Raw genomic sequence first — 14,327 nt, 5'->3', positions numbered from 1 at the left:
TTGTGGAAACCTTGAGGATGTGCAAAGCTAAAAAAAGAGCACATATGAACAAGAGGTTGGATCTCAAAAGCTGATTTCCCATTTTCTTAGGATATAAGTTCAGTGAAAATGGAAAAATGGGAGAAGAATGAAACCATTTCATTGACTTGGCTACCTTAATTCCTGGAACTGTCTGTTAAAGCAACAGTCATAATTTGCATTTCTTCCAACTCACAAACAGGAATGGTTAAAGAAGTGCATGGGGGGTTGTTTGTTTGTTTTGTTTTCTGGCTCTAAATTCATAGAATCATAGAATCAACTGGGTTGGAAAGGACCTCCAAGATCATCAAGTCCAACCCTTGATCCACTACCACCATGGTTACTAGACCGTGGCACTAAGTGCCACATCCAGCCCCATTCAGCTTTTCTTTTAGGTTCTTTCCCCCACTGTGCCTTCTGTCACTATTTGCACCATTTGCAGTGCTTTATTTCTATGAGACTATGCATTCCTTTTAAAATCTGGAGGTTCTCTACTATCATTAAAATCCACACTGAACAAAAAATAAATGTCTTGTTCCTTGCATAGGGGTGACTACAACGACAAAATCTGAAGATTCTTTGTTCAGATTAAGCTCTCTTGGAAACAAAGAGCTGCCAGCTGGTTCTACAGGCCAGAACATCAGAACTTTTAAGGTAACCCTTATATTATTTGCATAAGGACTGACCTTTTAGGAAAGTGGACCTGAGATCACCTGATAAATATGCAAGAATATGTCTCTCATTTTTCTTTCTGAGGCAGAGTACCACTAACCACAAGACTCAAACAGGCACAAGGAACCCCAGGTTGCAGGAGCAACATGAATATTCCAATCATCTGATGTAGAGATTAGTCTATAGGTTTGAGCTGCACATGGTAGAGCATCTTTCATGGTATCTACAGTAGAGCACAAATGTGTTCAGTATCTTTTACAAGTAATTATTCCAAGTCCCTTCATAAAAATGCTCCAATTTACAATGTTCCAATTTAAAAATGCTCCAAAGTACAGTGAGTACTTTTTCCAGTTTAGTCCAGATGCTAAGACATTGCATGCCCAGGAAACTGAGTATTAACCAAGAGCTACTTACTAAATAATCCAAAGCTGCCTTCAAGACATAAGGGTCAAGACAATTGGGTTTCTAGGGGGGTTGTTTCTGTGCAGAGGATGTGAAAAGGAAGCCTTTGTTCATAAAGTGTCCATGGATGTTCAAGGAAAGTGGATGTGCAGGCCATATAATTAAAAGAAAGTGGGGAATGCCCGTCAAAAGTAATTGACTCATGACAGCAAATGGCAATTTTTGCAGTGTTTTACACTAGAATTATAAAATCAATTCACAACCACTGTTAGGGGAAGGTAGCACTAATGAGAAGTTCCAGTGTAGCTGAGCATTGCTATGTGTTATGTATTGAACCACAGCAAATGTAGTGCCCAAGGAAGATAAGGTCCACAGGTTATTGTTTTTTTATGGGATGTAATCATTGAGTGATGTGGATTATGCTTCTATACCTCAGGATTCATTTCTGTACAAACTCAAGCACGTGTGTTGACACTCCAATGCCTATGGCAAGTAGTAGGTGTTGTGGATAAATTTGGGTTCATAATCTAGATATAGACTGGAATATAATATACAAGGTGCAAAACACAAAACTGTTCTCAGAATTTAAATTTTACTCACGCAGTCAGTTGAAGCCAAACATTAGTGAGAATAAGGGAGTCACCAAGAGTGGGGTTTTTTTTGAAACATTAAACTTAAGAAATGTAGAGAAATGTGTATTGTGATCAAATGGGCTGAAAGATTTGCAGAACTCAAGAAGAAAGTGGCTTTAAGTCAAAGACCATGAATTAATCTTATTTTTTTCCTTAAATGCAAACGCTTATCACATAGCATTCATATATTTCATGAAAACTAAACAATTACTGTGACAAACATTGAGACATTATCACAGAAAATTGAACTTCACCTACATGTAACTTTGATAAACCATTAATTTAGTTTAATTTTCATTCCATAGCTGAGAATGCTTGTATCCAGTGTTTGATCTGCTTGTGCATTTCTATTGAAGAGTGACAAAGAAATAAATCTAGGATTTATCTTGAATTTGTCTCTTGTTGTTTTATTTTATGTCCTGAGCATAACTCCTCTAAAAGAGGAGAAAACCTTATAGGCCCGTGCATAAAAATTTGAAGTATATTGTAGGATAGCTCAACAGCAGGCATTTATCTTTGTTGATTGTAGCTACCTGAATGTTATAAACCAAACAACCTAATTTCTAAGTGATATGATACTGGATATGAAAACGCAAAGCTGCAGGAAATACTTCTGCCATTGCAACACAGATAGCGTGGAATATTGGAAGGTACTTAATTCATTAAAGAAAATGGTGTGTAATTCCTTTGAAATATATCAAGCCATTCATACCTGATAAGTATTTAAGACACAGAAGAAACTCTCAGCATATGTTGACAGTGACATTGAATTATTTAAGATCTTTTCATATTTGCTTCAACCTCTTCCACCTCAAGTGACCCCATCAGAAGAGCATGTTTCAGTTTAAGTGCAAAAGTATTTCAGATGAATAGGTTTTGAAATGAGACCCAATATATATCAGATTAAAAGTTAACCTCAGGCTGCTCTTGTTTTGTGATGCATGCAGAGATACGGGTCCCTTTTTTTGGATGACTCTTCGTGGTACTCAGGAATTATTGATAGGAGGGATGGTTGGTTCCTGGGTCACTGTAATCTCAGCAGCACTTAAGAACAAATGAATGATCACCTCTGCAGTTAATGACCTGGATCATATTGATGGTTTGAGAGCAGCAATTAGTTTGGTCCTTGTTTTAGCAGAGATGTCCACTGTGACAGGTTTCTGCATCCACTTTGGAGTATCCCAAACTTGTACTTAAAGCTACACTGCCAGCAGAAATACATTCATAACAAAGCCTGCTTAAGCCATTTGATTTGGAAAATAAGTTTGTGGTTGTGATCTTATTCTCAGTAAAGTTTTGCATGGAGCAAAAAAAGGACTAGGTTTAAAAGGGATTAGTCTCAAGTTTGTTTTTTTTTCTCAGCCATACCTTCCTGTTCGAGAAGCAAACAGAGAAGGAAAAGGTGGTACTTGTTCTGCATTCCTTTCAAATATTGTAATGACAGCATCAAACTGAACTATTTGAAAAGTTTTACTTTGAGAGATTAGTTCTTCTGATTTGGGATCTTGATCTTTTTATAATTTTTTTTTTTTGATGTTTGCTTTCTCCCCAAATCACACAAAATCCTGTTGGGAGGTGGAAATGGTGACAAAAGTACTGGAACAGAAGTGTTGTGATTTTCAGTCCTTCCCCTCATTAACTCTGATTGCTCACCAGCAGAAACACCCAGGTTTGCTCCTCCACTTCTGGGACCCTTTCGGTTCGTGCAGCCACACCAGGTATTTACCTTTTACCTTTTTGAGGGGGCACTAACAATTAAAAATCCTCTTTGGGCTGTACCCACTGACTCCTAATTAACATGAAAAAGTGCTTTGCCCCAGAGGCTTTACCACAGGACTTTTTTTTCCACATGCATATATCTCACATACAGCACACACTAACTATTCAGACACAGTGTCAGCATGCGTTTCGTACACACACAAAAGTTCCAGATGTGCTGTGTATCTTGTTTAGTTGACTTTATTCTTCTGTAAAGCCAAGAGAAATATTAATCATTCATTTACTGTTAGGGGATGGGTCTTCTTCTCATGTTTCAGTAAAGGGGGTGGAAAAGTAAAGTAAGCCAATTTTTTTCCTATTTAAGGCCAAAGCTGGGGAATGCTTGTGGCTGAGTTCTGTACATGGCCCGGTGCTGGAAGGGCAGGGAACAACCGATGTTGCTATTTTGAATAGATTTTTTTCTTCCCCCCCCATTTTTATTTTTGCACAGAGAGTCTCATGTCTAATATTTAGACATGATGAGCTCTGTGCAAAAAGTAACTTTGCTCATTCTTGCCGTGTTTCAACCCTCAGTTATTTTGGCACAACAAGTCGGTGAGTAATTCAAGCTTCTTATGCTTTAATGTTTTTATTTTATTTTTCATTTTTACCAATAATCTTAGCAGCTTGTAAGAAATGTGCGTTCACGAATCTCACCGGAACCCTTTTCCTTCACTAATTCAGCAGTCAGATGTTTCTTGGTGAAGCTGAAAGTTGCAGGGGTTTGCATTTTCATCCCAAAGGTTTCTCTTTGCTTTGCTTTCTTTACAGTTAGAAGCACTGTACAGTGCTGTCTGCCTTGGCTGCATTTGTTCTTGTTCTTACTTGTTTTCCTACTACAGACACCAGAGAGATTTTAAGCTATTTCTTTTAACTCTTGGAATGACATTTCAACTGTTAGCTCTGTGCTGCCTGGAAGTTTTTTGTCACAAGCTGTAAGTCTTTACTTCCAGCTATTTTATTTGAACTTCTCCTTTGTACTTGTTTGTTTTCCACTGGCAGCAAGGGGGTTTCTTTAAACAATTTGCTTGCAAAAAAAAACCTTTAAATTCTAACCGGTTTTCATGAAGGAGCTTTTAAGATGGATATATGAAAATATGTCAGCTTACAGGATTTTTACTTTGGCATAAAACAGGAGGGTAAATTAATTTCCCCAGCTGCAATAGTTTGAATTGGGCATCTGCAGGCTGTTTCAGTCCCTCACGAGACTGATTAGCAGCTGATGGTATTTGGAAGTCCATGCAAGTATGTGTGTGCATGTTTACAGAGAGCAAGAACACCAAAATTCTAAGTGAACATGGAATTTAGAGGGGGGAAAAGTACTTTGTATACAGTAATTCAACTTAGAGTGAAGATAAGTGTGGTATGAGTATTTAAGTTAAACAGATGACATTCCACAAGTTCATCTGACCTTTTTTGGATGTGCTCTGTTCCTGCTTGCCAGACGTTGTAAACCAGACTGTCCTTAAAATGAAACTTTTTTTCTTTCATGAAAATATGAGAGATTGGCAATGTATTTATTCCTGCATGGAGGCAATGGATAACCTCACAAATAACTCGATAGGCAGCAGCCAAAGAAACTGTAATGCTGCAAAGGAGAGCCAAATGCCTCTAAAACCACACCCTGCACTACTCCGTATGACACAAATCAGGAACATGATTACTTTAGCCACTTCATGGCAAATCCTTCTGCCTCATCATACCTGGAAAGGCACCTCCTCTGCCGAGGGGATGCTGTGAGTCCACCAGAAGGCAGTGGAGCAGCCAGAGCTCAGGGGGATCCTGCCTGAGCAAATCAGGCAACATCCTCTGCAACAGCAGCATGCTCAGACACCAGCCTCCTCTCCAAGCACAGGCACAAGCTAAGCCTAGGTATCTTTAAATAAAACCCAACAAAACAGTGCATATAAAGATGTTCTGTAGAGAGCAAACATAGTTTACTGTGAACTGAGGCTCTTCTGTTTCTGCTTGGCCAGTATATAAACTCTTTCTCCAATAATGTTCAGTAAAGATTATAAAATTCGGTGAAGATTATAGAATTTGAGCAACTCTATGCTGTGACTCTGCTTACAGCAGCAGATAATATACACACTCTGTGTGTTTAACATGCATTATGTGTACTTTTATAAAACTCTCTTCAGAGGGATAAGCACTAAGGGACGATCCAATACAAAAAAAAAATTAATTTTATTTCTCCCAACAAACAAATCCCCTCTGAGTGTCAGGTCTCCTTCCCTCACTCATTTTCCTGAACATTTCTTAGGTGCAAGACATATTTGACTCAAAAAATGGTAAATATTGGGTAGAAGAACTATATACAAACGAAGTGTGAAGGAGTATTCTCATTTCTCTGCCACATTCCTGTTTCATGGTGTTGTAACATTTCCTTACTGGGCTAACTTCCATACTACTTACAGGGATGAGGTTGGAGAGAGAGACTGATAAATCACTAGTTATGCCTTAAAAAATTGGATTCTCTCCTCTTTTTGGAATGCTTCTTTCCACACATTTGAATATACTTTTCTCACAGAAAATAACAATTGAAGGTGTCGATTATTGGCATCACTGACTCACGTGCAGGGCAGCAATGGACTGGGAAAGCAAATTTTCCACAATTGAAAAGAGAATTTCCAGACATGCTAAAGTGCACTCTCTTGTCAAGAAAAATGTTTATATGGTTAGTATCAAATGTAAGTCAATATAAAATTTTCCTTGGAAAAGCCTGCCAGGAGACAAGACTTGGCAAGATATTAAGGAAACTGCTCAGTATACACTAAGTTTAGGATAGTCAGATGTACCCTTGGGCTATGTGTTTCTCTGTCTTGCTGTAATAGCTTGGAAGGGAGATTTGAGCACAGCCTCAGGCTAAACCTTCTCAAAAGCTGGGGAGCTGGATATTGTGGAACAAGGAATATTCTGTGACTTCTGTGACCAAAAGCTGGGTCACACCAGGGTGTTTGTAGCCAGCAGGTGAAACCACCTTGACACAATCCAGGTTTTCTGGTGGGTATCAGGTTACTGTAAGGGGCTTTCAAGATAAAATGCCTTCTGGTGGCTGACAGGACATGGAGCTGGTGCTTCAGGCACGACAGATGAGTCAGATTCCAGGAACGTTTCTTCAGTTCCACTGTTTGAAGGCACCTCTACATTCTGCATATTAAACTACTAAAAAGTGTAAGAACTTGGAATGTTTCTTTAGGAAAGAAATCCATCCTCTGCCCAGCCAGCAAGATTTGTGAAAAGCATTTGCCAGCCTTACAACATATTCTCATCCCATTTATCTTGAGTTTGTAGTCAACCAAGACAGCTACTTCCAGAAGACAGAATAAATTTTAGCTAGACAGACTGGTTTGGCAGTTTCCACCTACTACAAAAGAAGCACATCCCCAGCCCCCTTACATGGTGCCAAAAGGGAAGTTAGATGGATTTGGACCTGTCTCATCTGCATCTGCAATGCTTAAAGGACACCTCAATCACCTGGAGTGGGACACTTCTTGTAGGTACACCCAATAGTCCTTGAGGAACTTCACTGAGGTCATCAGGAAAACACTGCTGCTGTGAAAGCAGAGGGAGGGCAATGCCAGAAACCCTTCAGGATTATTTCAAATAATTTTTCCCTCTAATGTAATTTACTGTTTTCCTTGTAATGTAAGTATTATCTTGGATGTTTGGTCAGGAAATTCATTTCTGAGGTAATGACTGAATCCTAAAATACCTCTGAAAAGACTTATTGACCCTTCATATTACTTTCAGTCACAATTTACAGTTTTAAAATGAAATATAACAATTACATGTGGGTTTCTGAAGACGACATGCAAATGACTTTTCATGCTGAGCACCCACTTCTGATCGTTGATAAAAGGATGATATTTTAGGAAAACTTGTAAACAGCTGACTTGACTATTTTACTTCTTCTTTTATTAACTTTATAGATAGGTAATGAAGTGGATGGGTACTGTACAGATGCAGTTTATTTATGAGACTGCCAGACTGTCATGTTTAGCAGTTAGCTCTATGTAACATTGCACATGTGTGTTCTTTGCTGATAAAGTGCCAGTTTAAGGGTAATACTAACAACAGTCAGAACTCTCTTTCCTCAGAGGTTTTGGTAACATAGAAAAGCTCTCCTCCACAGTTTTGACAGTAAAACCAGATGATGTGTGCCTGTGTGCCAACAGATAATTAACCATCATAAATAATCTGGACTATGTGAAGTAATGAAATATCAGGGGTCTACTCCTCTTCTCCCATTTTTCCTAAGTGTTTTTTGGTGAGCACACGGCAGACAAGGTTATGCTTAGGAAAATTGAAACATTCCTTTCTGGTATGGAAAAATCATGCTAAATGAAAGCCTGGGGAATCCACCCCCTCTAAACATTATATATATGTTCTTGGAAATATGACAAATTTCATAAACACATTTTATATCACACATCCCTGGAACACATTAGCCTTAGGAAAATGAGACTATTACATAACCCTTTCATTATTTTCCAGATTTATTTTTGAGTTGAGACCAAATCACCAAATCTACATAGGCTGATTTTTTAAAAGAGGAGGTGGAGTTGGAAACATCCACTGCTTTATTACGGGGGGAAGAAGCAGAGGTAGAAGGGTGTTGTCTCTGGCACAAATATTACTGTTGATACCTCAGTCACAGTAGATACAGTTGCTCTCTTCTTAGTGCTGCAGATTACAAGCAGATCCTATTTCCTCTTCCAGCTTCTGCAGAAATGTTGAGGTTTCAAATCAGGAGCCAGGTGTCACTGGCAAACTCTTAGCCTTGCACAACAGCTGGGTGCTAACTTTAATTAATGATATTCAAGAGAAAGAAAGGCGTGAATTAATATCTTTTTTTTTTTGTTTCACACACTGGTTGAGAAACCAGACTGACATTAGTCATTGTCCCAGTTATGTTATGATGTTGTTCACACAGCACCAAGACTGTCTGAGTTCAAGAAGCGTTTGGACAACGTTCTCAGGTGCATGGTGGGATTCTTGGGGTGTCTGGCATGGGGCCAGGAGATGGACTTGATGATCCTGATGGGTCACTTTCAACTCAGCATATTCTGTGATTCCACACCTTGTTTTAATGAAAAAATCTGCAGAAAATGGGACCTACCTGGCTCCACGATTGGGACACTGCGCCGAGGGTCAGTAAAGGGAATGATGCAGATGCCATTTAGCATACTGGGTTGAAAGCAATCTCTTCAGAGTTGAAAGGTTCAGCCCACCAGCCGGGGCTAACAATAACAAAACACTTTCCCAGGCTGGTGGGCACCAGGAAAACTGTATCGCTCTTGATGTTTTTGTGGCAGGTTCATAGTCTGGAGAAGAGCACAAGCCACAAGCAGCTCTTACAGTGGCAAGTCTTAATTTGTTGATTTGAAGTAATAGGCCATCAAAACCCACAGAATTAGAAATCAGTGCAATGTTCATACCCATTAATACTCAAGATTATGCTGTCCTTTAGTCATGCTTGTTTAAGAAACTAGGCAAAAGATCTCAGCTAAATAAAGGGAAATTTTTGGCAATGGCAAAGAGGTGGTGTTAACAAAATGGGTTTTTTTGGTCTTGAAGTAACTGGATTAGGGTCCCACATCATTGCAGTTCAATGTGATGGAGCAAAATTCAATTTATTATTGGCAGCACCCAAAAAAATAAAACTCGGACTTGAAAAGGGTGTAATAAAATCTCTTCTGATTCAGCATTGCAACTGTTAGCTCATTCTCCCTGTAGCAGCTTGGTAAATTGTAGATTGCATGACCTTAACACAGATTAGAGTTCAGCACCTTCCACCAGCTGTCTATAGTTTTGAGACATTCTGACTTTGGGTTTTGGCAGATGATAAATAACCTTCAACCAAAACAGAATGAAAACTTTCGTGTCATCATTTTACCTGCTGCAGTATCTTACCAGCCTACCTCTCCTTCAACACAGCCATCATAATATTCCTTGTACAGAAGGAGAACTGGGCACAGATGTGATTCCTTCTGCAGGAGAGGTGCAAGAAGTGTTATTTTACTTCTGTACCTTCAGGTCAGGCTGTTGAGGGGGTCATGGCGGGGTGCAGCAGATGCTGCAGCCCCTGACCCTCAGCGTGCTGCCCGTCTCCAGCCTGGGGGATCCAGTGGATTCCTCCTGGAGGGAAGGCACTTTGGGCCATGCTTGTCCCAGTGATGTTGTCTGTTACAGAGATGCTCCATGGGGACTCACTGCTGTTGGTTTCCCGTGGCCATGCTGCTCCTAGATATGGGAGACAGTGATGGTTTGGTTACTGCTGCACAACAGCTACTTCTCTATGGATTTTCTTTCTTCCATTGATGCACAGGGTTTGTGAAGCTTTGCTTTCTGTCCCCTCTATGGTTTCCCTGACAAGAGATGTGTTGTCACTCTAAATACCTATAAGGAATTCCCACAGAATTTCCTGATCTTTCTCCATTCAGCACAATCGGATGCCTCATGTTTCAGGGAAATAAGATTTCTATATTAATGTGGGGGGACCATGCTATTAATATTTCTCACATTGCTATGAGACTGTATAACAATTTCAAATATTAACACTTGCACTGCTCCTGGTTATGGCTAATCAGCTGATAATCTCCACAGGCAGTAAAAAATTACATGTTACAGGAGTCAGAAAATCTCTTCTGCATGTTCAACAGAGAGGCAGAGAGGTGTACTTATCCTATCTTAAATGTTGAAAAGGTGCAAGGAGAAATGAGATCCATCATTTACTGTAGAGGAACACATCTTTCATATAGAAGCATAGTAAACATAAATTAAATTTATATTTTCAAGCAGTCATTATTTTTTTCTCATCTTGTACTTCATAGGAAAGGTTCTTTCCATTTTGCTTTAAGAAAACCTAACCTACTTCCAACCACTGCTCTTATTTATTTTCACTTCAGAGCCAATCTTGTCTCCAAGTTTGCAAAGTGGAAGCCTCTGCCTGTTTCATGTCAACATGACAATGGAAAACATGATATAACCCCCTCCAACAACAACCGTTTGTTGGCTTTAGTTTGGATAAACTTGAGCTCTGGGACTTCTGGCTTTGTTTAGTTTAGCAGAGGAGATTCCTTTCAGATTAGCTCAGAGACTACTTCCATTTTCCCTCATTTACGTCAAACCCTTCATTTAAACATGAGCTATCAGAATGAGATTGAAAATGGTGCTTCCTTTAACAATGTCTGCACATTTTTGTCTTCCTTTGATTCACACAAGTGCTCCATGAAGAGGTGTCTGCCAGGGAGGAGAAAGCATGCACAGGACACTGAACAGGAAGAATGTGAGGATAATGAAATTTATATATTTTAAGCCTGAATGGGTTTTTTTCTTTTGAAAGCCTAGGCCTTCTCTCACAGCTAAAGAGAACCCAAATGACTGTTATGAAATGAGGGATGTGACTTGTAGATTTAAGAGTTTAGCTGAGTTTGTACCAGAATTGCCTTCAGTACAACAACAGGAGACCCATCCCTTTCTGCTGCTGGATTTCTCTTTCAGTCACTGTTCATCCCATCCTTGAGGGTGGCACTGGCATCTCTTCTCTCCCATCAGGCAATGAAAGATTCCCTTTCACGTGCAAACCTTCTATGGGCTGCTGTGGTACCTTCAGGCACCGCTTTGTTCCCAATCTCAGCCCCGCCAAGGGCGGCAGAATCGCAGGAACATCCCGTGCACGTTTGGAGCAGTAGATATGAAAGGGTGATCTGTGCCTGGAAACTACTTCCCACAGCATTTCAGTGCTGGCAGTTCTTGGAAAACTTCTGGACATAATTAGTTCCCACTGCAACTCCCTGCAGTTCACGCCCAGTGACCAGTCGGTGCATTAGAAGGCTGTCTGCTGCAAACATCTCTTTTTTTCTCTTTTCTTACCCTTTGTGCTGCTGCTTCTCTTTTCCTTCTTTCCATTTTCTTTTAGGAAAATAGGCAAGAGCAAAATTTCATCTCCTTTTTCAAACAGACACAACAGAACAATTGCTCACCCGAACGGAATTGATGGGAAATATGGGAAGCATCGCTCATTGTTCCTTTGTTGTTCAGTGTAATTGCCACGCTGAGCATCAAAGGAGAATAAACTACATCCCCCATGCCTTTTTTAGCTGTAAACAGCAAAAATAGGATTAATATTTTCTTGGGAAACACTTTTATGTTCATGAGAGGCTGTTTAAAAAAAAAAAATTATATATTTTCTGTGTTTGGCTTTAAATCTACTGTATGGTGTTTGCTTGTTTCCCTGCAGAGCAGTAGTCATTCTGTGCCAGCTGTTTAAGAGAAGAATGTCCTAGTGAAAGCAAACAATGGGCTGTGTAGTGGGAGTTGCAAATCTTTGAAAAGAGTAATTGAAATCTGCTCAGACATTTTGAAGATTCTTTGCACAATATTCTAAGCCCGTTGGTGGCTTAGCTGTTGGCAGGGTGGTCCTCTTTGTAGATCCCTCTTTTTAGTATGAACAGAATAGCATAAATATGGAGGAGGGGGAGGAAAAAAGGAAAGAAGAGAGGTTTTCAAGTCCAACTGGTTATTTTCCTGTTAGAGCAGCTGAGAGAAAGAATGATATAACCATCTCCGAGTGAAGAATCAAAAAAAAATCCCCAAACAGTACAGAGCCTTTTCATTTATCAGGTATTCTCTGGCTCTGGCTCTTCCACTCATACCTTTTAAGGGCTGTGGCAGATAAACTGTGATGGATCTGTTTGTGTCTGCTGAAGATGTTCTAGCCCTCCTCTGCTATGCACTGCTGTTTTTAATCAACCTCTGCCAGCTGATGTTGCTGTACAGAGCAGGGAGAGCTAAATGTGTGCCAGGCTTCAGGCAACCACTTCAGTAGCAAAGCTTCTGACCTCTGATATTAATAAAAAGTCAGCTCTCTGCTGACTCTTCACTGCACCAGAAGTGTGAATTTTCACCTCACAAGGGAATTAGTTCGGGAGATCCTTAAGTCTTTGTATTTGAAAAGTGGCCAGGCAGATCTTGATACTTAAAAGTGGCCCCAAAATTAAGAAAGTTGTCTTTGGTACCCTGACAAAACCCTCACAATACTCACTTTAGTAGCCCAAGGAAATTGACAATAAGAACCTTGTATCCAGTGTACAAATAGCCATTTAATATCCTCTATGAGGCAGATTAAGAAGAATTTCAAACACTGCCATTCGTATCCAACAAACTGTCTGAAATGGATGTGGGGTGAATTAGCACCAACTGGAATAAGGAATGAATGGATACAAGTGTTTTGCAGATGAAACTGGGTTAATGATGCTCTCTGCATTCGCAATCCCACCGTGACCTTCTGAATTACAAATACCTTTAATTTTTTGGCAGCCAGAGATATGACTCTTTTTCTTTAGACAATATGCCAGAGTGCTTTAATCCTTCACAGGAATATGAAACACAAGAACCAAACCCTTCATTTACTTCCAACTTCTGAAATTACAGGGAAAACAATAAAATTGTGCAGGGACTTACACTAGTGTAGAATTTGACCCCCTACTGCTTTATTCATCTCTGATGTAAATTCACTATGGCCATGGAGTTATATTGGGGCTGACTTTGTCCAAGGTATCTGAATATATAAATGATATTACCACATGTAGTATTCTGCATTGTAACATTTCCCATCTGCTTCAGCCTCAGGAGAGGAGCACTGAATCAAGCTGATTTCTTCCAAGGCAAAGCACAGAAAAATATTGCATAAATTTGTTAGTCCTCTCACAGAGCTGAGGGGAAAGAGAGGATCACGTCCCACTTGAAATTTTAATCACCCGACAAAAAATGGTTTTAATTACAAAGTTAGGCAATTCAAAACAAAAATCATACATTTTTTCCCCACATAACCTTTGGGTTTGATCATGTGAAAAGCTTAAAGCATCTTGAATTAAGTAGCTCAGTGCTTGACATGAGGTGCTGTGTAGAGCAAACAATAACAGTTCTCTATTTCCATTCATTCCCTTTCATGTAGCAGATCAGAAGCTGAATCTCACTTTTAGGATGCCTTGGATCTGTCAGAGCGCCTGAACAGTCTGGGAAACCTGTACATAATGTCTTTTCCAGCTTTTCATTATTCTTCCCAGGACAGACCTACTGGAATGAATGTTGCAAAGAATGCTCCAATGTTATAAACTATTCCTGGTCCTAGCTAAAATCAGAAACACAGGAGTATGTCCTTGAGCTACACCTTTTTTCTAAAGTTCTGACAAAATCTTGTGCTGGATTTTGTTATTTTTTTCCACTTAATTGATGCTAATAATGTTGAGCTTGAAGCTATTGCTTTTCTTTAGAAATATGTTAGGTCAGCTTCTTATGGAATAGAATCGGAAGTGGTCAAGTGTTCAAAATAAGATTACCTTGACAATTGGATTCTGACTGAATAAGTCTTCACTGACTACCCAAGGAAAAGGCAGGATGTATATTTAAAGAAACTAATAAATCCATTAAATCATCAGTAGTTGTATTAAACCTTGAATTTATGTCCGTTTCTGCTTGGTTTAAGACACACAAGCCTTTGTGCCATTTGGCATCAGTGACTAAAGACAAGAAGCACATTAAAATCAGATTACTGCAGGGTAGCAAGAATTTGTGCCAGTGTTACAATGAAAGAGCCACAGATGAAGTGCTTGCAGCCTGTTGCTTATTTTTAGAGTGACACCAAATGGCACAAAAGGTGATGTGCCAAAAAATATTGTAATGTAAGAACAGAGGGGATGGAAAAATCTCATGGGCATTTTACCAATAACTGGAAGAGTAACTGAAGAATTATGCAATGCTCTCTAAAGAGCATTGAATGCACTGAGCTAAAATGAAATTCTTTCTTACTTTGGGTCCTGGTCTAATTCAAATGGTTAT

At 39.5% G+C, this 14,327-nt stretch overlaps 1 protein-coding gene across 1 annotated transcript in view; it reads left to right on the top strand.

Annotated features, from left to right (window-relative positions):
* Positions 1 to 3,824: 3,824 nt before the first annotated feature.
* The window catches only part of COL3A1 (collagen type III alpha 1 chain), a 50,918-nt gene continuing 40,415 nt past the window's right edge, over positions 3,825 to 14,327 (top strand). Inside the window, exon 1 of the mRNA XM_027704917.1 lies at positions 3,825 to 4,037. Within this exon, the coding sequence (XP_027560718.1) occupies positions 3,959 to 4,037 (79 nt within the window). The 5' untranslated portion in view covers positions 3,825 to 3,958. The remainder of the gene's footprint in view (positions 4,038 to 14,327) is intronic.

This window comes from Neopelma chrysocephalum, unplaced genomic scaffold (assembly GCF_003984885.1).
Source record: "Neopelma chrysocephalum unplaced genomic scaffold, ASM398488v2 Primary Assembly neopelma1_298, whole genome shotgun sequence".
NCBI classification, from domain to species: Eukaryota; Metazoa; Chordata; class Aves; order Passeriformes; family Pipridae; genus Neopelma; species Neopelma chrysocephalum.
This window is presented reverse-complemented; position numbering and strand designations above follow the sequence as displayed.